The sequence below is a fragment of the Dipodomys merriami genome, unplaced genomic scaffold (genome assembly GCF_024711535.1).
Source record: "Dipodomys merriami isolate MVZ:Mamm:240054 unplaced genomic scaffold, mDipMer1.0.p SCAF_6, whole genome shotgun sequence".
NCBI lineage: Eukaryota > Metazoa > Chordata > Mammalia > Rodentia > Heteromyidae > Dipodomys > Dipodomys merriami.
Window position 1 is genome coordinate 65,622,347 of NW_027206179.1, and position 27,478 is coordinate 65,649,824.

Here is a 27,478-nt window from a genome sequence, read left to right on the forward strand (position 1 = left end):
CTAAGACAGATGCTGTACTCAATACTGCAATCTTTTATCTTCTACCATTCTTATTAATGTAGATATTGATGCAGATGTAACAAACCAAGATTCACTTCGTTGAATTAAGCTGTGGAAGCAGTCTAGCTCTCAAATGATAAAGCTAAGTCTTTTGGTTTTGTTTTAGTATACAAGTATTTCATTTGTTTCATTTTTGTTTGTCCAAGACAAAGTGATGATTTTCTGGTACAGGATGCAGAAACAATCTGTGTATGCAGCTGAAATATATCGCAGGATAAAACCTACTCAGCAATATGTTTACCTTGCATTCCAAACCAAGGCATACACTAGTGGGAATGGACAATGTTCATTATCTAAGACATTTTTCATATTTTTACGTTAAAAATGATATTCATTATAGTGTGAATTTTTAAGATAAAAGACTTTGAAGGATTATGTGTCCCTCAAAAGGTCACCTTGAACTATGTTCAAAACCCCAGGAACAGTTAGGCAGGAACAGCTAGCTACTCAAGAGGCTGAAATCTGAGGATCTCAGTTTAAAGCCAGCCCAGGTAGAAAAGTCCCCTGAGAATCTTATCTCAACTAACCACTCAAAAACTGAAAGTGGTGCTGTGCTCAAATTGTAGAGCACTTACCCTGAGCACAAAGAGGCTCAGCGACAGTATCAGGCCCTGGGTTCAAGCCCACAATCAATTAAAAAAAAAAAAAAAAAAAAAAAGTACAAGTGCATTTGCTCAATTCTTTTGCCATTATGGATATATCAGAAAATGATTGAGATGTAAATTTTCCTAACTACAATGATTCCTGATGTTGCATGGTTTTCCTACTGTTTCAAATACTTTATCCAATTTTAAATTATTAATACAGCATTTGTAATCAAACATCTGAAAGGTATTTAGAATTCATCTAAAAACATCTGAAAAGATATGTTTGAAATGACATGGGACTACTTAAAAAAAACAGTACAAAAGGAAGGCTTTGAGTCATATATACATATTAATATTTCCTCTATTTCTATATCTTTATACAAGGTTGAAAGAGCACCGCTGATGCTTTTAAAACTAGGGAAACACCAAGATTCAGAATTTTTTCTAAACAAACATCTTTCAGTTTATTTTTTTGCTTTAAAAAAATCCTCACACATAATTGCTTGATATTTAAATTTTGTTTTAGAATTCTCAATTATATATTTGGTCTGTGGTACCAAAAGCTAAAACATAAAACTTATATATAATGTGTTTTAAAGTAATTAATTGAAATATACAATTTCTGTTCTGACAAATTAAAAAAATAAATAATGCTTACAGATTCGTATCTGGAACTCACTGGAAATAATTACTCAACTTACCTGGTGCTAATCCAGCAGTAGCAGGGCTTCCCAGGGATGGGTGAGAGAAAACTTGAGAGAAGGCAGACATATTTGACTGGGACACGTTACTCAGCCTGGAGGTTGATCCTCCTTTAGGAATAAACTCGCTTGCAGTAGGATTTGGTGTCTATTTAAAAATCAAATATAGAAGTTAACACACTTCTGGATCCCCCCAAAAAATGCTTGTCTCTACTCGGTATTTCTACAGTGCCTTTCTTACAGAGTAACCATTTTAATGATAGTATTTGCAAGGGTTTTAATTTTTAGGTCTTAGTGTAGTACAATTACACTTGTGAAAGCAAACTTGAAAATCCACTTTAAAATCTAAACCTTTCATTTGTAGAATTTTAATCTCTGCCCAACGTAAACTTTGCCTTTATTGTCATCTTATCAAACTACGCTAACATTTTAGAGAAGTAAGAGATTAAAACGACCTCAAAACTAAACACAAGTTTCGGGCTGGGAAGTTGGCTCAGTGGTAAGAGTGCTTGCCTCACATGCATGAGGTCTTGTGTTCAATTTCTCAACAGCACATAAGCAGAAAAAAGCCAGAAGTGGAGCTGTGGCTCCAGTGGTAGGGTGCTAGCCTTGAGCTGAAGAGCTGAGGGACAGCGCCCAGGCCCAGAGTTCAGCCCCCACAACCGACAAAAAAAAACTAAACACAAATTTCAATTTTAGTATCTTTAAACCACTTCTAACAGATAAAGGATAAAAGTGCCTTTCTTTCAAAATCAATCACTTCCTTCTTTGTAAGCACACACATTTTGACAATACAGTGGCATGTATTTCACTAATAGGACAAAGACAAGAAAAAGACTGAAAAACAATATATAGGAAAAATTAGGAAATAGGAAAAGTTAAATATAGAGGACCCAATACCTACAAAATATCACATGAATCTTTCTACACTAAAAATACTTTTTTTCAGAGATATTATGGCATTGATTGTTCTTCTGGCCTTATCAAACTACATTAAATTCATGTCTGGTTTCATTTCTATTCAAGATAAAAAAAAAAATAAGCAACTAAGCACTACCAAAACAACCTCTTTATTTGGTATGAATGATATTTTAAATCACCAGAGTTCAAATGGAGAATTAAGAGATAATGAGTCAATGGGTTAATCTAAGTATAAACTTAACGTAGCATTAACAATTATGAGTCAGAGAAAATAAGACACATATTAATAAAATATGGAATTTCTAAGTACATGGTTACATAAAATACACCTCAAAAAGAGAACAAGTCTCTATTACTTATACATCAAAGATATGAAATACCAGGCTAAGCTAAAATGTATATTCCAAAAAGAAAAAAAAGTTTTATATATAAATTTATTTTTAACTCTTTCAGATTATGAAGTTTTTCTGAAAGAATGACATGTTCTCTAAGGGATGGCCAAAGAATTTCTGGAAAAGAAAACAAACCATGGCATTTTACTAATGCAGTACTTCCTGTTACAAAAGAATACATTGGGGACTGGGAATGTGGCTCACTGGTAAAGTGTGTACCTAGCATGCATGAAACCCTGGTTTTGATTCCTCAGTACCACATACACAGAAAAAGCCAGAAGTGGCACTATGGCTCAAGTGGTAGAGTGCTAGCCTTGAGCAAAAGAAGCTCAAGGATAGCGCCTAGGCCCTGAGTTCAAGCTCCAGGACTGGCCAAAAAAATAAAATATAAATGGTTGCAGAAAGGACAAGTAAGTCCATCAGATTTCATGTGCAGCAGTTAACCCTCAATCTATCCTTAGAGAAGACAGTCAAAATAAAATTATCACATAACTTAGGAGTAGAACTGCCTAAGAAATGAGACTTTAGAACTAATGAATTCCTAGGGAGACAGCAAAATTGGATAAGGAAATAATACCCACATGTAACATTTTTAGAATCTTGCTGAGAAATAAACAGCTTTTCATATATGTGCTATAATTACAATGAATACCAGACTATCTGGGTTTGAAACTGAGCTTCTCTAACATAAACCTATTTTAATTTATTTTGAAAGCCTATTTTTACAGGACTATAAAGAAGAAAATAGAGACAAAAGCTCATTGTGTTTTTAACTAATCATAAATAGAATTTTATAACAAACTTAAAGAGCTTTCAAATTCATTACAGTATATTACAATTAATGAAACTATTAAAGTTAACACATTAATTGCAATTTCTAGAGATAACCACAGATATCCAAAACCTACTCAACAGTGGGTTGGAATTTAAAATAAGAGTTTGAGCCAAGTGCTGGTGGCTTGTGCTGTAATCCTAGCTACTCAGAAAGGTGAAATCTGAGGACTGAAGTCTGTGAGATTCCTATCTCCAATTAACCAGCAAAAAGCTTGAAGTGGAGCTGAAGTTCAAGTGGTAGAGCACTAGCTTTGAGCAAAAAAGCTCAGGGGCAGTGCCCAGGCCCTGAGTTCAAGCCTTACGACCCAGACCAAATAAATAAATAACCTAAAAACTGAAACTTAAAAGAACAGCTTCCTTTGCTAAGAAGGTCCTTAAGTGGATGGTTTGGGTATTTGTTTTATTCTTCTGCAGGAATTGATACCAGAGAGAAAAGGAGAAACAGTCCTATATATGATTTAGGTTATATCAATAATGACACCATGTAGGGAAGAAATCTATAATGAACAAACAGTGTAAATAAATTAACTGCAGCTAGATTAGCTCTCAAATATCTTTAAACTAACCCAAAGTATTTTTCATGGTAAAAAAAAATTTTTTTTTTTGGCCAGTCATGGGGCTTGAACCCAGGGCCTAGACACCGACCCCAAGGTTCTTTTGCTCAAGGATAGCCACAACACCACTTACAGCTTTTTCTGTGTATGTGGTACTAAGGAATCAAACCCAGGGTTTCATGCATGCTAGGCAAGCATTCTACCATGTAGCCACTTTCCCAGCCCCATAAAACTCCTTAAAATAATGACTACAATATAAAGATTCATTCTTAAAATATTACTAGTTTAAAATTATTTTAATATTACTGACTTAAAATATAAATAAATTAAAACTATAAAAACTTAGTGAAAACAGCAGGCATACAACTTTGACATGTTACAAGAATTATTTATAGGCCAGGTGCCAGTGGCTCCTATAGCCTCATTATTCAAGAGGCTGAGATTTGAGGATTAAGATTCAAAGCGAGTTCTTGCTAGAAGTTGCCAGGACAAATCCCAGAGCCTCTTATCCAATTAACTAGCACAAAAAGTCCAGAAGTGACGATTGGGAGGATGTCACCCTTGAGTATAAAAGCCAAGTTATAGAGCGCTAGACTCTTGAGTTCAAGCCACAGTACCAGCACACACAAAAGTAGTAATTACATCAATTATATCTTAAATGAGATAGCATTAAATCCAGACAACCACATAACCCAACTGATAACCATCAATAGATAACTGATCAATATAGGTTCATTTACTAATGAAGTAATTTTTTGATGGGGTTCTAACCCCAAGTTAAATACAAGTTGATACTTTTCTACTATCACATTATGCAAAACAAACATGCTTTTTAAATAAAATGCAGTTTTTAATACCCAGTGAACATTATTAAAAGCAGACTTTAGTAAGGTATCCATAAAGTAAGGGCCCAGTATAATATGCAGGGCAATTAAGATAAAAACAGACATCCATTATATTTCTAATTAGAAAAACAGGAACAGGTTCACATTGAATGAAAATGCATTTTACATGATATTGTAAAATATATTGTATAGCAAAGCAAAACAAAGTTGTTTCATAGTGATGGAAGAATGACCAAGAAACTACTTGAATTCTCTACTATTGTTCAGGGTTTTGAAAACCAACTGAAAACTCATGACCCTACAAACTACCTTGCATAATATTTAGCTTCTCAAAAAGGAACTCAGTTTATCCAGCTTTAATGGCTTTATTAAGATGTTATCATCTAAGATACTGAGTGAACTAGAACCTGTTCTTAGCATCTCCATTTATAATTGAGATAAAATAATTGCTCATATACAAGTTTTGATAACTCATAACATACACATCCCTAAAGCCATTATCCAAATACATTTACTCAATATATCCATCATCACTAAGTTTTTCTAAACTTCTTTAAAACCCTTCTTCAAACTTTTTTTTACCATCATGTTTCCAAATAACTGATCAACTTTAAGTCACTGTAAGTTTGAATTTTCTAGAATTATATATAAACCAATTGTATATGCCTCTAAGTTTTTCAACTGGCTTCTTTTTTATTCTGTATCAGAGTCATCTATTCCATTCCATTTATAATATTTGATCAGTAATCAACAATATTACCAAACAGTAACACAATTTGTTAATCCCTTCATCTACTAGATTTTTCCAATTTTGAGTTATTACAAATTAAGTTACTATAAGCGATCACATACGGGTCCTTTTATGTACATATATTTTGTTACTTCTGCTTAATTATCAACATTGAATACTTACACGTTATAAGTATGTAACACATAACAGCCAGAAGGCATGAACTCAGGGACTACATGCTGTTCCTGAGCTTTTCTGCTCAAGACTAGTGCTCTACCACTTTGAGCCACAGCTCCATTTTTCTGGTAGTTAATTGGAGATAAAGTCTCATGGACTTTCCTCCCCAGGGAGGCTTTCAATCTCGGCCCTCAAATCTCAGACTCATGAATGTGTGAACCAATAGCACCCAGACTATACATAACCTTTTAAAAGAAACTAGTTGTCCTGTTTCATTATTTCCAAAAGTGCTGTATAGGGGAACAGGTTTCTGTTCTCAAGAATGTATGCTTTGGAAGTGGCGCTGTAGCTCAAGTTGGTAGACTGCTTGCCTAGAGCTGAAGAGCTGAGGGACAGTGCCCAGGCCCAGAGTTCAAGCCCCATGACTGACAAAAAACAAAACCAAAAAACCAACGTATTTTTCATTTTAAACATCCTAGTTATGTACTCATATATGGTTACGCACTGAGTTTTTATTTTCTGAAACACAAGCTTGACTGGAACTCTCAACTGCTGAGATAACATATCTGTTCACTGTCATAATCGACATTTTTTTGGCTTAAATCTGCCCTTTTTTGGGGGGGGGGGTCAGTCGTGGGGCTTGAACTCTGGGTCTGGGCACTATCCCTGCGCTCTTCAGCTCAAGGCAAGCTCTTCAGCTCAAGGCGAGCGCACTACCACTTGAGCTACAGCACCACTTCCGGTTTTCGAGTGGTTTATTGGAGATAAGAGTCTCACAGACTTTCCTGCCTGGGTGGCTTTGAACCATGATCCTCAGATCTCAGCCTTCTAAATAGCTAGGATTACAGGCGTGAGCCACAGAGCCCGGCTAAATCTGCACTTCTTATGACTATGCAATGCTGTTTATTATTAATAATAATAATATTAGCTATTCTATCTTTTCTTTGATAAAGTGTTAACATGATGGGGTCATTTTATTAAATGTTTTGTTCTCTATTGTGTTACTTTGAGAGTTCTTTATATATTCTAGACAAAATTCCTTTTGTCACATGATTTACAAATATTTTCTCTCAGGATATGGTTTACCTTTTATTTCTCTTTCAAACAACCCAATTTCTTTTTAATAGATCCATAAATCTAAACATTTACCTAATCAAAGCCACAGACATTTTACTCGTTTCTTCCTGTATTTTGTAGCTTTATACTTTACATTTAAGCCTATGATCTCATTTTAGAACATTTTTCTTTCTAAGCACATATATTTTTAACTGTTCTAAATAATTTCCTAAAAGGATCTTTCTCCACTGAATAGAGTGTCCGGAAACTTAACTCAAAAGTTAATTTCAATAAAGAAACTCTCTATTCAGTGGAGAAAGATCTGCTTATCTTTATGTCAATGTCACATTGTCTTGTTCAGTGCAGCTACTATAAAAGTAATTCAGGTAATATAAGCACTACATCTTTTTCATCTTGTTTTAAATTGCTCTGGCTTAACAATCCTTTTCATTTTCATACAAATAATGGAATAAAGTCTCTGGTTTCTACTTAATAATATGCCAAGACTTCATTTTATAAATTATCTTGGATCTCATCAATTTTGGGAACTGACACCTTAGCAATTACTGAGTCTCCCCAAATTTAGGTCTTTAATTCTTCTCAATGTTGTTTCTTAATTTTAAATGTTCATACCTTTTGTCACAATGATCCTTAAGAGTTAGAACTTAGGGCTTGGGTAGTGTCCCACAACTTTTTTGCTTTGCCATTTGAGCTTCAAGCTTTTTGGTAGTTAATTGGAGATAAGAGTCTCCCAGACTTTTCTACCCTGAGTTGGCTTTGAACCAAGCTCCTAAGATTCAAATTTTATATAATTTTTACGTTAATATGGTATAGTTTTAATTTTACCTCATGATTGACTATTGCTAATATATTCTATCAATTTCCTATTGGCTGCTGGAACAATCACCACAAAGGTGGTGGCTTACCATTAACAGTAATTTATTCTCATACAGTTCTGAAGGCCAGAAGTCCAAAACAGGAGGGTTGGCAGATTGATATCCCCTCCAAAAAGTCTAGAGCAAAATCTATCTATATTAGCCTTTTGAATTCTTCAGCTTATTGTGGTTATACTACATCACTTCAATTTCTGCCACATGTTCCAATCACCTTCTCTTATGTGTGTAATATATTTCAGCCATTTTTTTTTTTTTGGGGTCCGGTCATGGGCCTGAACTCTGGGCCTGGGCACTGTCCCTCAGCTCTTCAGCTCAAGGCTAGCACTCTACCACTTGAGCCACAGCGCCACTTCCGGCTTTTTTCTTTTTGCTTATGTGGTACTAAGGAATCGAACCCAGGGCCTCAAGCATGCAAGGCAAGCACTCTACCACTGAGCCACCTTCTCAGCCCCTGTATTTCAGCCTTGTAAGAACAATTATTGTTGGATTTAAGACCCACTGGATAATTCCGGATGATCTCATCTTAATATCTTTTATTTTCTAATACACTTTTTCAAATAGAATAAAATTTATGCCAGGCGCCCCTAGCTCACGCCTATAATCCTATCTACTCAGGGGGCTTAGATCTGAGGATCCCAGTTCAAAGCCAGCCCAGGCAGGAAAGTCCGTGAGACTATCATCTCCAAGTAACCACCAGAAAACCATAAGTGGTGCTGTGACTCAAGTTGTAGAGTGTTAGCCTTGAGCTGAAGAGCCCAGGAACAAGCCCAGAGTTCAAGCTCCAGGACCAACCAAAAAAAGATAAAATTCATTCTTTGGGAATTAAGGCATGAACATATCTTTTTTGATATTAGCATTGGTATAGCAATAGAGTTTAGTTGGATATACTGATTTTATATTTATTTTGAACTTAGTTTTTGCATTTAGCTTCCTAGCATGGAGTATGTTAATTGTAATTTTTTTCATAGATGTATTTTATAAGAATCCCTTGTATTTCCAGTTTACTGAATTTTCATAAGGAACAGATACTTGATTTTTGTCAAATACTTTCCATCTACTTAGATAATTATGCTGATTTTATTTGGCTAATTGAATTAAGTGACTTTCTAAAATAATGAACCAAGAAACAAGATCTACTTGTTCTAAAATTTTGCCATTATTATGTAGTCTGTCTTTAAAAAATTTCGTGGACAATGCAACTATGGATATGAGGGCGTTGGTTCTAGCTTTTGGAATCATATAAAATAAGCTAGAAAGTATTTCTTTCAGGTAAAGTTCATGATGAATATGTACTATTTCTTTCCAATATTTCTCTACTATTAAGTAAAATTCACCAATGAAGGCATTTAGACTGGGCTGGGAATGGTTGCGGCTCAGTGGTACAGTGCTTACCTAGCATGCATGAAGCCCTTGATTCGATTCCTCAGTACCACATAAACAGAAAAGGCCAGAAGTGGCACTGTGACTTCAAGTGGTAGAGTATTAGCCTTGAGCAAAAGAAGCTCAGGGACAGTGCCCAAGCCCTGAGTTCAAGTCCCAGTACTGGGGAAAAAATAAAAAACATAAAAAAATTAAAAAACAAACAGAGCTGGGCCCTGTAGCTCAGGCCTGTAATCCTAGCTACTCAGGAGGCTGAGATCTGATGATTGCAGTTCAAAGCCAGTCCAGGCTGGAAAGTCCGTGAGACTCTAAACCACTCGAAAACGAGAAGTGGTACTGTGGCTCAAGCGTAGATTGCCTTGAGCTGAAGAGCACAGGGACAGTGCCCAGGCCCAGAGTTCAAGCCCCACGACCAACCAAAAAAATGAAAAACGAAACGAAACAAAAAAAAAAAAAAAAGAACAGGCTTCTGGTTTCATTAATTTTTTTTCCATTGTTACTGTTTTCTATTGATGCTGATATGATTTTCTTGTGCTTTAGGAGGGTTTCAACCTGCTGTTTTTTTCTAGTTCTTAAGGCTGACTTTATACTCATGGATTTTAGAATCTTCTTTTTTTCCTGCTAGTCCCAGGGCTTGAACTCAGGGCCTAGGCACTGTACCTGAGCTTCTTTTTTTGCTCAAGGCTAACACTCTACCACTTGAGCCACTTCTGGCTTTTTCTGTTTATGTGGTACTGAGAAATCAAACCCAGGGCATCATGTATGCTAGGCAAGCACAATACCACTAAGCCACATTCCCATCCTAGAATCCTTTTCTAATATAGGCATTTGGTGTTATATATGTCTGATTCTGATTTAGTAGTATCCCAAAACTTTTGATGTTTTTTATTCTATTCAGTTCAAAATATTTCTTAGACTAGGATTATGGCTTAGTGGTAGAGTGTTTGTCACATGCATGAAGCCCTGGATTCAATTCCTCAGTACCACATAAACAGAAAAAGCCAGAAATAGTGCTGTGGCTCAAGTGGTAGAGCAATAGCTGTAAGCGAAAGAAGCTCAGGGACAGTGCCCAGGCCCTGAGTTCAAGCTCCAGGACTGGCAAAAAAAAAAAATCTCAGCACTGAAGCCTGCTGAAATTGTATTAAAAGAAAGGTAAAGAAGGGTGCTAGTAGGGCTAATTTTGATCAGGACACATTGTAATGCCAGAAATCTGTACGATATGAATTCTTTTAAATTTACTGGCGTGTTTCACGACCTAGCAAAATTCATCTATCTTGGTCAATGTTCCAAGTCACCTTGAGAAGATGTATTTAGTCATTAGTAGGCAGTGCTCTATAAAATGCCAATCACAAAAAACAAATTGGATTTTTTTTTTGGGGGGGGGGAGGAAGAGTTGCTGGTACTAGGACTTAAACTCAGAGTCTAGGCACTGTGCCTTAGCTTTTATACTCAGGGCTGGTGCTCTACCACCTGAACCACAGCTACACTTCTGACTTTTCTGGTGGGTACCTGGAAATGACTCTCATGAACATTTCTGCCTGGGCTGACTTCAACATGCGATCCTCTGATTTCTGCATAGTTAGGATTATGGGTGGGATCCACCAGCACTTGGCTAACTTGTAGGATTTAATTTATTCAAGTTTTCTATCTCATATTGACTGTTTCCTACTATTGAGAGGGAGAAAAAAAGATGCATTGCCTAATATTGCCTATTTCTCTTTCCATTTCTAGCAGGCTTTATCTCATGTAGTTTAAAGCTATTATTAAAACTGGGTGTCCAGTGACTCACATCTGTAATCCTTGTCAGAAGGCTGAGATCTGAGGATCGTGATCTGAAGTCAGCCTGGGCAAGAAAGTTTGTGAGACTTTTACCTCCAATAAACTGTATTCGATTCCTCAGAACCACATAAACAGAAAAAGCTGTAAGTGGTGCTGTGGCTCATGTGGTAGAGCACTAGCTTTGAGCATAAAGCAGCTCAGGAACAGCACCCAAGCTCTGAGTAGAGTTCAAGCTCTGGGTAGGGGTGGGAGGAGGGACAAAAAAAAAAAAAAAACCACAACTTATTTTTAGGTACATCAACATTTAAGAATGGTATGTCCATTCCTTGTTGTTTTTTATCCTCTGATTTTCCTTTAAAAAGAAACAAAGTTCAAACTTATGGTCTTCCTGTCACTCAAGTCCCAGACTCTCTTCCAAATAACTCTCTCTGGAATCAATTTCTACTTTTAAGCCTAGTTAATTCAAATAATATACAGTTCCAGCTATCTTGAGTAGTGTGGCTCAACTTTAACATTTTTTGTTTTGTTTAAAGTTTCTAACTGTTAGCATCATATAACTGAGACTTGTATTAGGATTTGGTTTCTGTACTTGAACTTGAGCCTCCCTCCCCCACCTCCATGTTGTACCACTTGAGGAATGCCTCCACTTCTGGTTTGTTTTTAGACTGGTTAATTAAAAATGAATGGCCCAGGGCTGAATCTCAATTCCCAGATTTCAGCAACTATGATTATTTACATGAGCTACTAGCACTCAGCAAGCCTATTATGATTATTGGCATGAACTACTAACACTCAACAAGCCTATTATAATTCAACCTGAAAATCCCTTCCTCTTACTGTGATGTTCAGACAATTTAATGTCTCAATAATATAATTGTTTCACTTGATGTTCTTTTTTACTCCTCTCTCTCATTCTAGGATCCATTGAATATTTTTATGATTTCCTTTTACTCTTGCTTCACTATTAGCTGAAAATCTGTTCTATTACTGTGATGGTTACCTTAAATTTCAAGTATGTATCTGTAGCTTATCACCAACTGTATTAACATCTTCTAGGAATTCCATATCAAGACATCAGAAACTATACAAAAGAAACTTTCTTACCACCAAGATCATGGGTAGTTTTTCCTGAATCTGTTGGTCTTGGTTTTTTGTTTTTTGTTTTTTTTGGTAGGTCGCAGGGCTTGAACTCTGGGCTTGGGCTCTGTTCTTGCGCTCTTCAGCTCAAGGCCAGTGCTCTACCACTTGAACCTCAGAGCCACTTTCAGTTTTCGAGTGGTTTATTGGAGATGAGTCTCACGGACTTTCCTGCCCAGGCTGGCTTTGAACCACAATCCTCAGATCCTGAGTAGCTAGGATTACAGGCGTGAGCCACCAGCACCTGGCTTGGTCTTGAAACAGATACCTTCCAACTCTATCTTCACATTGTCTTTCTGTGTATTCAAATCATATATAGTCTCTCTTCCTTGTTTTATAAGGCCAATAGTCATACTGCATTAGGGTGCCATCCTTATGGCTTAAACTTAATTAAACCTTAATTAATTTAACTTTAATTAAATCTGTAAAGATTCCTGTCCAAATAGTTACATTAGGGTTTAGGGTTTCAACATATATGGAGCAATGGGCATAATTCAATCCATAATACTGACCCTGACCATCATCTAATTATCTTTACTACCTCAGATACAGTAGAAGGTCACCAATTATACTTCTATTTCTCCTCTCCAACCTTTTGCTATTGTCCTATTTTTTTACACGTTCATAAATACTGTAAGTTCATTGTTACTACTCTGGGTCTCAAAAATTACTTTTGAAAAAACTTAAGTAAGTTTCTCGTATTTACTCACAGTTTCTGGTGACGATCCAGATTTCCATAGGGAATTACTTTCCTTCTATCTTCTTTTAGTATTTATTGAAATAGATCTGTTGGTAGTGAATTCTTTCCAGCAGTCTATACATGTATCCCAGACTGGCCTTGAAACTGATGTTGTAATTATAGAAGCATCCCAGTCTGTCACTCTGTAAGTTTTTTAATGTCTCAAAGCATTTACTTCATTTTCTCATTTCTTTCATTTGTTTTGCAGTGCTAGGGACTAAATTGAGGGCCTTTGGAAAACACTGAATTATACCCATAGCTATTTTGCTATTCACAAAATAAATTTAATATAAATTTATGTTTCACAATAAATAGAACCTTTCACCAACATAATAGTTATACTCTCTCTCTCTCTCTCTCTCTCCAAAACCATGAAATTAGCATTGCTGTGATAACTAAACTATATACCTAATTTGAATTTACTCATTTGGCATTCCTACAAGACAATTTTTTCAAAATACAGAATCTCAGGCTGATATTTTTTTCTTCTTGTATTTTATGGATACTGCTCCAGTATGGTTTATGGTTTCTTTTTTTTTCTTTTTTTTCCGATCGTGGGGCCTGAACTCTGGGCCTGGGCGCTGTCCCTCTTCAGTTCAAGGCTAGCTCTCTACCACTTGCGCCACAGTGCCACTTCCAGCTTTTTTTTTCCTGCTTATGTGGTGCTGAGGAATCGAACCCAGGGCTTCATGCATGCAAGGCAAGCACTCTACCACTGAGCCACCTTCCCAGCCCTGGTTTATATTATTTCTTTGGCTCCTAAAAATGGTCTTCTTTTCTCTAGGACTGTCTTTGATATGGCTAGATGTAACTTTTTTCATGTTTCTTCAGTTTGAGGTTCATTTGGCTCCTTGGATCTATGAATTTATAGTTTACCTCACCTTTGGAATATACATGTCCATTATTTCTCAAAATATTTTTTTAAACAACCACCTGCCTCTCTAGGTGCTCCAATTACTAGTATAATGGGCCACTAGATGTTATTCCATACCTTTTTCTCTACATATGGTTAGACATTTGTATTCCATATGGACAATACATAAAAGTACTGCTCTAAGCACTAACACACAGTGAGACCAAAGGAGCATACTCTTAGGAAAGGAACTCAAAGGTACAATGCCAATGTGCATCTGATCATATAAAATAATAGTTATTAAAATGAACTTCAGAAATGCAAACAAGTTTTCTCTTTATTGCTTTTTCATTTTCTTTTCGGTCTTGTTCATTTATAGCTTTGTGGGAGGGGGAGGCACAGAAATGGAAGGACAAACTAAACAAATAAAGCAGTGATACTCACACTATGTTTAAAATGAACTATACAAATTGTGAGTGGGGGGGAGAGAAGGAGAGGGAAGGGGTGACACTGTCCAAAATGAAATGTACTCTTTACCTGACTTATGTAACTGCAACACCTCTGTACATCACCTTTATAATAACAATTAAAAAAAATAAAAGCACATTGTATGGAGAAGATGCATACACATACACACACACACACACACACACACACACACACACACACACACACAAAATCTGTTCAATAAGTTCACAGGATAGCAATTCACAGGTGTACAATATACCCTGAATTCAATTCCATACACCCAAACAAAAGTCTAAGCAACATTATATGCAATGTGCTATGTATTACAAGTCTATATGGCAAGTTATATAACTAATTAATTGGAACAATAGAGCTAGGGAAAAAAGTGAGCAGTAACAGCATTGCGCACAACCTAAGTCACAAAATCATATGCATAAGTTGAACATTAAAGTGACAAGTTTGCAGGTTGGGGAGCAATACAATGCCTGCATAGCAAAAATGAAACCTTGAAATCAAACCCAGCTAAAGACCAAAAAATAAAGACAATGACCAATTTCCTGAATCAAGACAAGAAAGGAGTATTACCCAACACATGTTCAAAGAGAATGCCCAAAGGCAGAAGCCAGAAAAAGCCTTTAATCTCTCATGAAATTTACAAGGTTCCGCAAGTAGTTCAGTAGGTCTACAGAAATAAATAAAAACAAGACAACAAAGGCAAGAAGCAACAAAGATGAGAAATAACAAAGGTGAGAAATAAGATCAGATATGAGAGGTAAGACCAGAAATAGGAAAATAGACAAGAATATGACAGGAAGATGAAGGAAGACCAAATTATAAGTCAGTAGCAAGAAGAAACAATTTGAAGTAGTACAAACAAGTTTTCAGAAGATGAATGATGTGGTAGAGGTCAAAAAGAAAGAAGAATTAAGAAAAGCTCAGAAATGAGTGACATCAATAACAAAGCTAGATAGTGAGCAGATAATTTTATGAAGGAATGTGTTCAGATATGTGTGAATGAAAAACATGTTTGAGAGCAAAGGACAGTTTCTAAACTAGAAAGACAGCCAAAGGACTAGGAGAAGATCTTCATCAGTAATACATCTGACAAAGACATAGTATCCAGAATATACAAGGAGCTCAAGAATTATTAGCCCAAAGCTAATAAACCAATCACTAAATGGGCAAAGAGGCTATGGAGACAATGACTTCTCAGAAGAAGTAAGAATGGCAAAGAAACACATGAGGAAATGCTAGTCACCCCTGGCCATAAAGAAAATATAAATCAAAATGACTGAAATTCCATCTCATCCCCAGGCCAACATAATGAATTCAAACAACAACAAATGCTGGAAAGGAACCCTACTGCACTGTTGGTAGGAATGTCAAACTAGTATAACCACTCTGGACAGCAGTCTGGAGTTTCCTCAAAAAACTAAAACATAGATATTCCCTAGACCCAGCCATACCAATCCTGAGCATCCAGAACACCACAAACCAGAATACCAGAGATACAATCCATGTTCGCTGCTGCACTACACAATAGCCAAGTTACAGAAACAGCCCAGATGTCCTTCAATAGATGAGTGGATAAAAAAAAAATTCAGTACATATTCACAATGAAATTTTACACAGCAATTACAAAAGCAGTATGTCATTTGCAGGGAAGTGGATGGACCTAGAACAAACTGTCTTAAGTAAGGTAAGCCAAGTTCAGAGAGACAAATGACAAATGTTTTCTCTCATATGTGGAAGCTAGATCTAAAATATTAGGACCTGATAAACTATACAGGACTCTATATAGACATTTACCCACAGTACGACCAAAGAAGCAGATTCTAAAGGGAGGAATACAAAGGCACAATGCCTATGAACCTCTGATCACATGAAAAGTTTATAGAATTAAACTCTAGGAAATGGTTTTTCCTGTTGTTTTTGTTTTCTTTTCTTTTTGTCTTGTTTGTCTATCTTTGGGAGGGTAAGGGGGACACAGAAACAGAGGGACAAAGGGAGAATAAATGTAGCAGTGGTACTCAGTAGACCATATGTTGAAAATGAACTATACAACTTGTGGGTAGGGATGGGAGGGTAAAAGACAGCAAGGGAAGGGGTGGCACTGTCCAAAATGAAATGTACTCATTATCTAAGTTACGTAACTGGAACCCCTCTGTACATCACCTTTTTGGTCGTCGTCAGTCATGGGGCTTGAACTCTGGGCCTGGGTACTGTCCCTCAGCTCTTCAGCTCAAGGCAAGCGCTCTACCACTTGAGCCACGGTGCCACTTCTGGTTTTCTGGTGGTTAATTGGAGATAAGAGTCTCACAGACTTTCCTGGCTAGGCTGGCTTTGAACCATGATCCTCAGATCCTAGCCTTCTGAGTAGCTAGGATTACAGGCGTGAGCCACCAGCACCCGGCTATACATCATCTTTATAATAACAATTTTTTTAATCACATTAAGAGAAATTGGTAAATGGACAATGGAGTCAGATGGGTCCTCTGACATGTCCAATGGTCTAATAGTTCTCATTCACTTAGAATATTTTGCTGGATGCTTTAAAGCAACAATAATACTTAATAATTTATGATCCAAAAGAACTCAAACAAAATGACTATGATTTTGTTTCATCTATCATTACCTTTAAATATGTCTTAACTCATCATACTCTGAGGACTCTGCAAAATCATCCACTTCCCTAATCCTTTCATTCACACCGGTATCTTATTCTTACAGGAAAACACACATTAAGTTAGCCCTTCCAAAAAGAAAGGGTAAGGGAATTCTAAAACTGATTTTTTAAAATATTCAAGTTAACTTTAAAATGTAAAACAAAATACCACTAGGTGCTATACACAATAAATGTAACTACAGACTAAATTCCAAATAAATAAAAAGATCAATTTTAGGACATATGGTAATAAAGGTGAAATTCAAATAATAAACCATGATTTAGAAACTGAAATCCTGGGCTGGGAAGGTGGCTCAGTGGTAGAGTGCTTGCCTTGCATGCATGAGGCATTGGGCTCAATTCCTTAGCACCACGTAAGCAGAAAAAAGTCCGAAGTTGTACTGCAGCTCAAGTGGTAGGTAGAGTGCTAGCCCTGAGCTAAAGAGCTGAGGGACAGTGCCCAGAGTTCAGACAGACAGAAAGAAGGGGCTGGGAAGGTGGCTCAGTGGTAGAGCACTTGCCTTGTATGCATAAGGCCCTGAGTTCGATTCCTCAGCACCACATAAGCAGGGAAAAAAAAGCCTGAAGTGGCCCTGTGGCTCAAGTGGTAGAGTGCTAGCCTTTAGCTGAAGAGCTGAGGAACAGCACCCAGGCCCAGAGTTCAGGCTCCATAACCGAACCCAAAAAGGGAGGGAGAGGAGGGAGGAAAGGGAGGGAGGGAGGGAATTGGAATCGTTACAATTCTAGAGTAGTGACAAAATATTTTAAACACAAGCAACAGCTTCTATGATTATAGAATAAAGTAGAACCCTTGAATTCACATTATAAATGTGTAGGGCAGAAGGTAGGTAAATATCATAAGTGAAAACTAAAGATCACAGGGAATTTTGCACAAAGGATGCTGATGTTACAACTCAGCTGATCTACTTGGTATGTGGGCTGGTATCATGAGAAGACTATGAAACACAAAAGAATATGAAACAGCTGAGTGCTGTTGGCTCAGACCTATAATCTTAGCTACTCAGAAAGCTGAGATCTGTCCATCAAAGTTCCAAGCCAGACTAGGCAGGAAAAGTCCATGAGATTTTTATCTTCAATTAACCAGCAAAAAGCCTAACATGGTGCTGGAGTGCTAGCCTTGTGCAAAACAGCTCAGGGATAGGCCCTGAGTTCCAGCCCCAGGATTAGCGCGCGCGCGCGCGCACGCACACACGCACACACGCACACACGCACACACACACACACACGCACACGCACACGCACACACACACACACACACACACACACACACACACACACACACACACACACACACACTATTAGACCGTCAAGCCTCTGAAGATGGCATCACATCAAGGACTATTTGGAAAATGTTAAATGTTGAGTTTTAAAAGACTAAACAATCTTTAACATTTCAAAAGAAATCACTATCTTATGTTCTGAATCAGTTGTGAAATCAAAGCTAACTATCAGTGGCAACAAATGGTGACTATAAAATATAAAAAGCACACCTGTAATCCTAGCTACTCAGGAGGCTGAGATCTGAGGATAATGGTTCAAAGCCAGCCCAGGCAAGAAAGTCCATGAGACTCTTATCTCCACCAGAAAACCAGAAGTGGTGCTGTGGCTCAAGTGGTAGAGCGCTTGCCTTGAGCTGAAGAGCTGAAGGACAGTACCCAGGCCCAGCGTTCAAGCCCCACCACTAACCAAAAAAAAAAAAAAAAAAAAAACACAAGGGCTGGCAATGTGGCTTAGTAGTAGAGAGCTTGCCTACCATGCATGGAGCTCTAGGTTCGATGACTCAGCACCACATACACAGAAAAGGCCGGAATGGCTCTGCAGCTCAAATGGTAGAGTGCTAGCCTTGAGCAAAAGAAGCTCAGGAACAGTGCCTGGCCCCAGAGTTCAAGCCCCAAGACTGGCAATTAATTAATTAATTAAAAAACAATGAAATAACTCAAACATCAAGTATTATGGAATCAGTAATTATATGTAATTTTCTCCAGATATCTGAGGAAGGGAAATCAGTATTTTAGCTATCTCCCAAGGAAAAGAAATGAAGGACTGTGCAGTTTAAGACTCTGAACAATAAGGCAAGGATAACAAGGATCCTGAGAGCTGACAAGGTCATTATTATAATACAAAAACTCCCATATGATTAGAACCAGTGTATGTCAGATATCTTGACATATAAGGAAAGACAGCCTTGGGAAGGAGGGAAGGGACAGATCCTAAAAAGATTTTACAAAAAACATAGAAGACATTTATGTAAAAGCAGTATAAATAGCCTGCACTGGAGGCATGGGTTAAAGTGATAGAGTGGTAGAGTACAGCTGTGAGTAAAAAAATCCAAGCAAGAGCTTGAGGCAGTAAATTCAAGCCCCAGTACCAACACAGCAAAAAAAAAAAAAAAAAAAAAAAGCATAACCATATCTGTAGCTGCAAAAAAAAAAAAAAAGAAAACAGGGAGAAAGATAATGCAGACTTCTGTAAAACAGAGACAGAAGGAGGTTAAACGCAAACAATATATTAGGAAAATCTCAGGATTTAGAATTAAGTAGATACTGAATAGAATCCTAGGCTCTATCACTTACCATCATTAGCCTTTTCTAAAGCACAATTTTCATATCTGTCAAATACAATATTAAATGAATGTTGTCTTTCAACTTTTGGGAAGGAAAACCTACCTAAAATCACAGAGGGGAGAGAGGGAGAGAGCAACCATGGGGGGGGAGAAGAAGAGAGGGAGAGTGTGATCACAGGGGGAGAGAGGAGAGAGGGAGAAGAGGAGAGACAGATCACAGAGAGGAGAGAGGGAGAAGGGGAAAGAGAGGGAAAGAGGGAAAGAGGCAGATTGGGAGACTGGGAGAGGGAGAGATAAAAGAGCAGAAGTGTCCAGAGCTGATGGCTCAGGCCTGTAACCCTAGCTACTCAGAAAGCTTAGATACGTGGATTGCATTTTGAAACCAGCCCAAGCAGAAAAGTCTGTGAGACTCTTATCTCAAAAAAAAAAAAAAAAAACTACTCAGAAAAAAAAAAAAACACAAGTGAAGGGAGCAGTAGCTCAATTGGAAGAACACCAACAGTGAGCAAAAGAAAAAAGCCCACGTACAATGTCTAGGCGCCAGATTCAAGCCCTCAGATTGTCCCACCAACACTAAAACAAAAGAGCAGAAATTGCTCCTTGGATCCCCCCACCTGAGGACTATACATACACAGACCAGATAATTTTTATCAACATTTCAGGCAGCCATGCAAAGAATAAACCCTTTTTCTGCAAAGCTACAAGAGATCTTTAAAAAATACTGTATTTCTTTGGCTCTTAAGTAGTAGCAATTAGAAACAGATAATTATTATTTTTAAATAGTTGTGTCAAAACCTTGTGTACAGTATCTTTACAATAAAAAATATATATATAAACAGTTGTGCAAATAAATTTCAATTCAACATGTAATTTTTTTGGGGGGGGGGCGGTCATGGGGCTTGAACTCTGGGCCTGAGCACTGTCCCTCAGCTCTTCAGCTCAAGGCTAGAGCTCAACTACTTGAGCTACAGTGCTACTTCTGGTTTTCTGGTGGTTTATTGGAGATAAGAGTTTCACAGACTTTCCTGCCTGGGCTGGCTTTGAACCTCAATCCTCAGATCTCAGCCTCCTGCTCAACATGTAAATTTATTTGTACAGTCCATTTTGATCTGTGTCACCCTCCTATCATTCTTCCCCTCCCATCTACCCCCATGTTACCCATCCTCTCAAGATTCTCAGTTCTATTTTCATGTATATTGAGCAGGTATTCATATTCATTGAGTCCATATATTTTTAAATGGAAATGTAAACCACTGTCTTATAAATGGCATGTGCAGCCTATCAAGAGGCTTTATCTAAGATTCTTGGAAGAAAATAAATCAAAAGATTACAATAAAATGATAGGATGGGAATCACTGGCAAGATACTACAATCATTTATAATATTCCAGCACAGAAGGAGTAAGTGCAACATGAATGTACTGCCTCCGGACTTCAAACACTAGACTGAGATGTTATCGTTCAATTTTTTTGCTGGCTGATTAGTTTGTTTTCAGAAGTAGAAAAAGGAAGTGAAAAAAGTCCAAGGTGTTGGGTCAAGATTAGGAAATCAATGTAAAAAATGCTCAAAGTCTAGAAAAAAACTAAATAAAATGTCACTGAGATAAAGACATACTACAAGGAAAAAGCACTGGTCTTCTAAATGTTATAGTTAATCCTAACCACATACATTTCATGTCTAGAAATCTATGGAAGCATTTATTATTTCAAAACAAGGTGTCTTTCAAATACTTCAGTTAAACCATTTATATAATCCAAACAATTCTGGTCCTTTTTATTCCAACTAGAGATATATCATACAGAAATGAGATTTTGAATCTGACAAATATGGCTTCAAATTTCTCCTCCTCTACTCTTTTTTTTGTTGGTCGTGGGGGCTGTACTCTGGGCCTGGGCACTGACCCTCAGCTCTCCAGCTCAAGGATAGCACTCTACCACTAGAGCCACAGCGCCACTTCTGGCTTTTTCTGCTTATGTGGTACTAAGGAGTCAAACCCAGGGCTTCATGCATAGAAGGTAAGCACTCTACCACTGAACGACCTTCCCAGCCCCTCCTCCTCTACTCTAAACCTAGCTCTCTCTGATTAAAAGCTTCTTCATTTAGCAGTAACATTTAAAAACAATAAGCTATTAAGAAGACCAAAAGACTCTATATGGGAAAAGCTTATTCTTAGTACCTGACACAAACTTGCCCTTTTAAAAAGCATAGCTGGCCAGACACTGGCAGTTCAAGCCTATAGTCCTAAGCAATACAGGAGAGGTTGAGATCTGAGAATCAAGGTTTGAAGCCAGCCTGTGTAGGAAAGTCTATGAGACTCTTTATCTCTAACTACAAAAAAGCAGGAAGTGGAGCTGTGGCTCAAGTAATAGAGTGCTAGTATGAAGCACAAAATCCCAGGGATAGTATCTAGGCCCTAGTTAAATCCCCAGGACCATTACCAAAAAAAAAAAAGAAAGAAAGAAAAGAAAAGAAAGGCTATAATTTTGAAAAAAAAAACAAATGTTTCTTTTCTTCCCTTAAAATTAGAGAAGACCTAAGGAAACAAATGGAACAAAATAAAAATAAAAAGACTAGTATATCTGGCTGTAAATTTTTTTTTATTTTTTGACAAAAAAATTAAATCATATTAAAAGGTAAGTATCAAAGTCAAAAATCAGTATCAAACTAATTTATATTCAATTGATATGAAATCAGATTTACATAAATTGTTTTTCATCTACAATAAAACTACTACGGGAAAAAGAAAGAGAATACACTGGCATACTCTTTGTTCTTAATACTCTACTCCAAGGCCTCAGTTTAGGGATCCCAAAGATAAGGGAGATTAGATGAGTATTTTTCAATACTTCAACATGTGACATGGGGTTGGCTCAGTGGTAGAGTGCTTGCCCTGCATGCATAAGGCTGGGTTTGATTCCTTAGCACCACATAAGCAGAAAAAGTCAGAAGTGGCACTGTGGCTCAAGTGGTAGAGTGCTAGCCTTGAGCTGAAGAGCTGAGGGACAGAGCCCAGGCCCTGAATTCAAACCCCACGACCGGTGCAAAAAAAAAAAAAAAAAAAAAGTGACAGCTCTATGTGGAAAATTTTAGGGCTTATAACACTGCAAATATGGGGGATAAAATACAGTATGTCCTTAAAAGAAAATAACTATTTGAAGCATAAACTAGCAGTAGTATTTAAAGTATGTATCAGGTTCATAACACCTGTTCAGTGTTAATACATTGAATGTTCTACTAGCTGTTTTAATTAAAACTAAAGCATAGGCTGGGAAGGTGGCTCAGTGGTAGAGCGCTTGCCTTGCATGCATGAGGTCCTGGGTTCGATTCCTCAGTACCACATAAGCAAAAAGAAAAAAGCTGGAAGTGGCGCTGTGGCTCAAGTGGTAGAGCACTGGCCTTGAGCTGAAGAGCTGAGGGACAGCACCCAGGCCCAGAGTTCAGGCCCCATGACCGGACCAAAAAAAAAAAAAAAAAAACTAAAGCATAACAAATATATAGTCTTATTCTAACTTAATCATTTTTTCAAGCCATGCTAAAAGAGACACTTCAGAACCATCTCTAGAATCAGGGCAGAGAGGTCAAAATAGTGTCCATACCTCTGCAGTAGACAGTCTCTATCACAGCTGCTTTTAATAGTTGGGGCCCAATGTATTTTCAGACTTTATTTTGAAAACTCACAACTATAATAACCCAAGTTAATTATCTTTCCCACTGATCTCAAAGACAAGAAAAATTTAGTTAAAACTATATTACTATTCATAATATATCCAAACTTTCTAATTTAAAGTACACTGTTCCCTTATTTTCAGAAAACCACTTCCAAAGTCAACAGGGACAAATGTCATATTTTGCTATATTCCTGGAAAAATGTCTTTATTCTTGTATCCAAAGCAACACAGACATTGCTACCATATTAATATTGAACACAATAAAATATTGTAGGATTTCTTTTGAAGTTAGATAGATATAAAACCAAGCTATTTTGTTAATGTAGCATATTAACAAAGTTATCCCTACTATATGACTGGCAAGTGTAATTATTATTATCCAAGTTAAAAATGGAACACAAATTATTTTGTAGGTCATTTACAATGTTATGTAGAAGCTAGTCATTGACCTACAAAACCTCATTTTCATTGTTTGGCATTGTTAGGATAGTCAAAGTCTGACATATCTGTAATAACCCTATGAAAACATATTGCTGAAGCTTGTTTCTTTAAATAGCTTTTATTTCCTACTAACAATGTACAAAGACATACCATAGAACTTTCCAGTGTTCAAATACCAAATAATAAAACTTATTCTTATAATATATTTTATAATATGTTTTGAGTATTAGTGCCCTAAGTAAGCTGGATGTGCTGGGTTTGATCCCCAGCACTACCAAAAAGGGGAGAAAAAAAAGGCCTCAAATGTTAACAAAATATAAAAGAAGAATTAAAGTTGGGTGCCAATGGCTCAGACCTGTAATCCTAGCTACTTAGGAGGCTGAGATCTGAGGATTCAGTTCAAAGTCAGCCCAGGCAGGAAAGCCTATAGAAGACTTTTATCTCTAATAAACATTCAGAGAAAGCCAGAATTGGCCTGCGGCTCAAGTGGTAGAGTGCTAGCCTTGAGCACAAAGAGGCTCACAGACAACACCCAGCCCGAATTTAAGCCCCAGGACTGGCAAAAACAAAACAATTAAAAAAAAAAAAAAAAAGAAATACACTTTCCAAAGCAGGGAAAAGTCAAAACTCTACTAATATAATAACATTTAGTTAGGCTGGGCACAGTCACTCACAATTGTTATTATGTTCAAGGATAGCCAGGGCCAAAAACTTGGTGAGACTCCATCTGAGCAAAAAAAAGGTGGAACAGGACTAGACAACACAGATAGCCCCAGGCGAGAGAGGAGAGAGAGGAGAGAGAGGAGAGAGAGGAGAGAGAGGAGAGAGAGAGAGAGAGAGAGAGAGAGAGAGAGAGAGAGAGAGAGAGACCCTATCTGAAAATAACTAAAGCAAAAATAAATAGGCCAATGATGGGAGTTTTGAGTTCAATCCCCCAAGTTTAGGTAATGGGTTATTAACTTTACTATGATGTAATTTTTTCAAATCACCTCAGTATTTCAGCTGAGCCATCCAATCCTTTCATACCCACCACCCCCCACAGACACAGAAGGCAGCCAAGATATTCATTTTCAAAGAATGTCTAATAAAATTATTTTTTACCTGTAAATTGTTTTCTGTGACTCTGTTCCACCAAACCATATTGATGGGTACTCCTGATTTACACCTGTCAGCAAGGCAGCCAATAGGGTTCTTTGCTTTCCGTGCCTTTGATCCCATCGGAACTAGCCTCTCCTCCAGCATCCCCAGGCGATACTTCCTTGGCTAGGAAAAAGAAGGAAAGAGACCAGGCCACTCCTACATCCCCATACTAGTCTAAACTAAAGTAACTAACATATAGATGGTATCAGGAATGATGGGATAGGAAACAAGGAAAATCTTTAAGACATTCTAATGTCCATATCACTCCCACCAGCTCCCACCCTTCACCCCTAAGATAACCCATAGTACTAGCAGAATAAGTAATATATAAAACATTACTTGTTTCAGATGTACTGTAGCCTGATTTTGAGGCTACTTAATGAATAAAAATGAACTAAGTAAATACTTTACAACTATTTCCCCCACTAGAACTTACCTATTTTTACTGTATTTATGAAGAAATGGCTTCAAGGACATACAATACAAATTTTTAAATACTGCAAACTTTATCTTTCTTAGCAACTCATCTTGCTAACGTTATTTGCTGATGAGAACTATCCCCTAGTTAAAGGAAGCTAGCTGCTGATGCTAAGGAATGACTTAATAAAAAACTATTTTACTGCTGGGCACCAGTGGTTCACACCTGCAATTCTAGCTACCTAGGAAGCTGAGCACCTCAGAAAGTCTGCACTGGCAGGGAAGTCCCTGCAACTCTTACTTCTAACCAACTACCAAAAAGCTGGAAATAGAGCTGTGGCTAAAGTGACTGAGTGCTACCCTTGAGCAAAAATGCTAAGAGACAGTGAGTGTCCAGCCCTAGGTTCAAGCCCCTGGATGAGGTGCGCAGATGTGAGTGCATACACGCAACACATACACACACACACACACACACACACACACGCATGCACGCACGCACGCACGCACGCACCCTAAGAAACTTTAGCTTCGATTTCCTGCATGAAGAATAGGAACGTTTCTTTTTTTTTTAATTGTCAAGGTGAAGTTTAGAGGGGTTACGGTTATATAAGGTAATAAGTACATCTCTTGTCAAACTTGTTACCCTCTTTTATTTCTCTTTTTTCCCCACTCATTCCTGCTTTATCCTGTCATACAAAAATAAATCCATACTACAACTTCTATCTTGTGAGATTTTTTGTTGTTGTTGTGAAAACTCCACAAAATGCTCTTCATGAGTGAATGTCAAGGACCTGTGATTTTGAGTAGAAATTGGAAAGCTCAGGGAAGCCCTCATCTATCATCTTCCCAGTGACAGTGCAGAAATGAGACAGATGGAGGCTTAGAAAACAACGAAGGACCATTCTTTTTTGCTTCCAAACTCTGCACACAATGCTGCGATAAATATTTCTCCTCTGATGATCATTCAAACTGTTTTGAATTGTTACAATCAATTCTTCATGAACAATTTTGTACATTAAAAGAAACAATTTACTTCTGTTCAATGAACCAGAGTACAAGTCACCCTGTCAAGTGTGTGTATTCAATCTAAAGTATTTAAAAGAAATAATTTCAAGCTACAAATAACACAAATTTCATTCAAAATTCACTAATTTGAATTTCTAATAAACTGTCCAATAAAAATCATAAATGCATCATTATTATAATGAAGTCAGTAAAACATTTTAACTTTACATGTGAAAATTACTAGATGATCAGCTGGGCACCGGTGGCTCATGCCTGTAATCCTAGCTACTCAGGAGGCTGAGATCTGAGGATCTTGGTTCAAAGCCAGCCCAGGCAGGAAAGTTCGTGAGACTCTCATTTCCAATTAACTACCAGAAAATCCGAAGTGGCTCAAGTGGTAGAGAGCTAGCCTTGCGCTGAAGAGCTAAGGGACAGTACCCAGGCCCAGAGTTGAAGACCCAAAAGCGACCAAAAAAAAAAAAAAAAAAAAGGTAAGAAAAGGAAAGGAAAAAGGAAAATTATTAGATCACAGCTTCTACAATCTATTGATTACAGCAAATTTGCACTAAACTGTATCTTAAAAGGAATATATTTCTCCTTTAAAAAATAATAAACTGATACATGCTTGAGTTTTAAAACTGAAGAAAGTTATATTTACTCCTTTCTGTCATGAGTTATAACTGCCAAAAATAGTTAAAATTAAATATCTTTAAATAGGCTGGGAAGGTGGCTCAGTGGTAGAACACTTGCCTTGCATACAAGAGGCCCTGGGTTCGATTCCTCAGCATCACATAAGCAAAAAGAAAAAAGCCGGAAGTGGCTCTGTGGCTCAAGTGGTAGAGCGCTAGTCTTGAGCTGAAGAGCTGAGCGACAGCGCCCAGGCCCAGAGTTCAGACCCCACGACCGGACCCAAAAAAAAAAAAAAAATCTTTATAAACACATATACAGGGAGCTGGGAAAGTGGCTCAGTGGTAAAGTGCTTGCCTTGCATGCATGAGGCCCTGGGTTCGATTCCTCAACACCACATAAGCAAAAAGAAAAAAGCCGGAGGTGGTGCTGTGGCTCAAGTGGTAGAGCGCTAGCCTTGAGCTGAAGAGCTGAGGGACAGCGCCCAAGCCCAGAGTTCAGGCCCCACGACCGGACCCAAAAAAAAAAAAAAAAAAAAAAAAAACACATATACACCATAGCTAGAAAATTCCTTAAAGCTTATGGTATAACTGGACATGGTAGCTCTTGCCTGTAATACCAACATACAGAAGTCTGAGGCAAGAAGAAAAGAACTCAAGTTCAAAGTTAGCCTGAGCTACAAAGCCAGATCATATCTCCAAATACCAAAAATTCTAATATAAAAGGAATTAATTTAAAGAAAACATCTGATTCACTTAATGTAAGTTTCAAAAACTTTACAAATAATGCTTATAGGAATATTCTATGAAAATTAGGTTCTCC

At 37.4% G+C, this 27,478-nt stretch overlaps 1 protein-coding gene across 3 annotated transcripts in view; it reads right to left on the reverse strand.

Annotated features, from left to right (window-relative positions):
• Pan3 (poly(A) specific ribonuclease subunit PAN3) overlaps nucleotides 1-27,478 on the reverse strand; it is a 147,008-nt gene that overhangs the window by 83,724 nt on the left and 35,806 nt on the right. For 2 of the 3 annotated variants that reach the window (XM_070003058.1, XM_070003057.1), the window contains exon 5: nucleotides 1,349-1,496. In XM_070003058.1, coding sequence (XP_069859159.1) covers nucleotides 1,349-1,496 — 148 coding nt within the window. Of the gene's footprint in view, nucleotides 1-1,348; nucleotides 1,497-24,568; nucleotides 24,731-27,478 lie in introns of all 3 variants that reach the window. The other variant, XM_070003056.1, reaches the window with a different exon arrangement.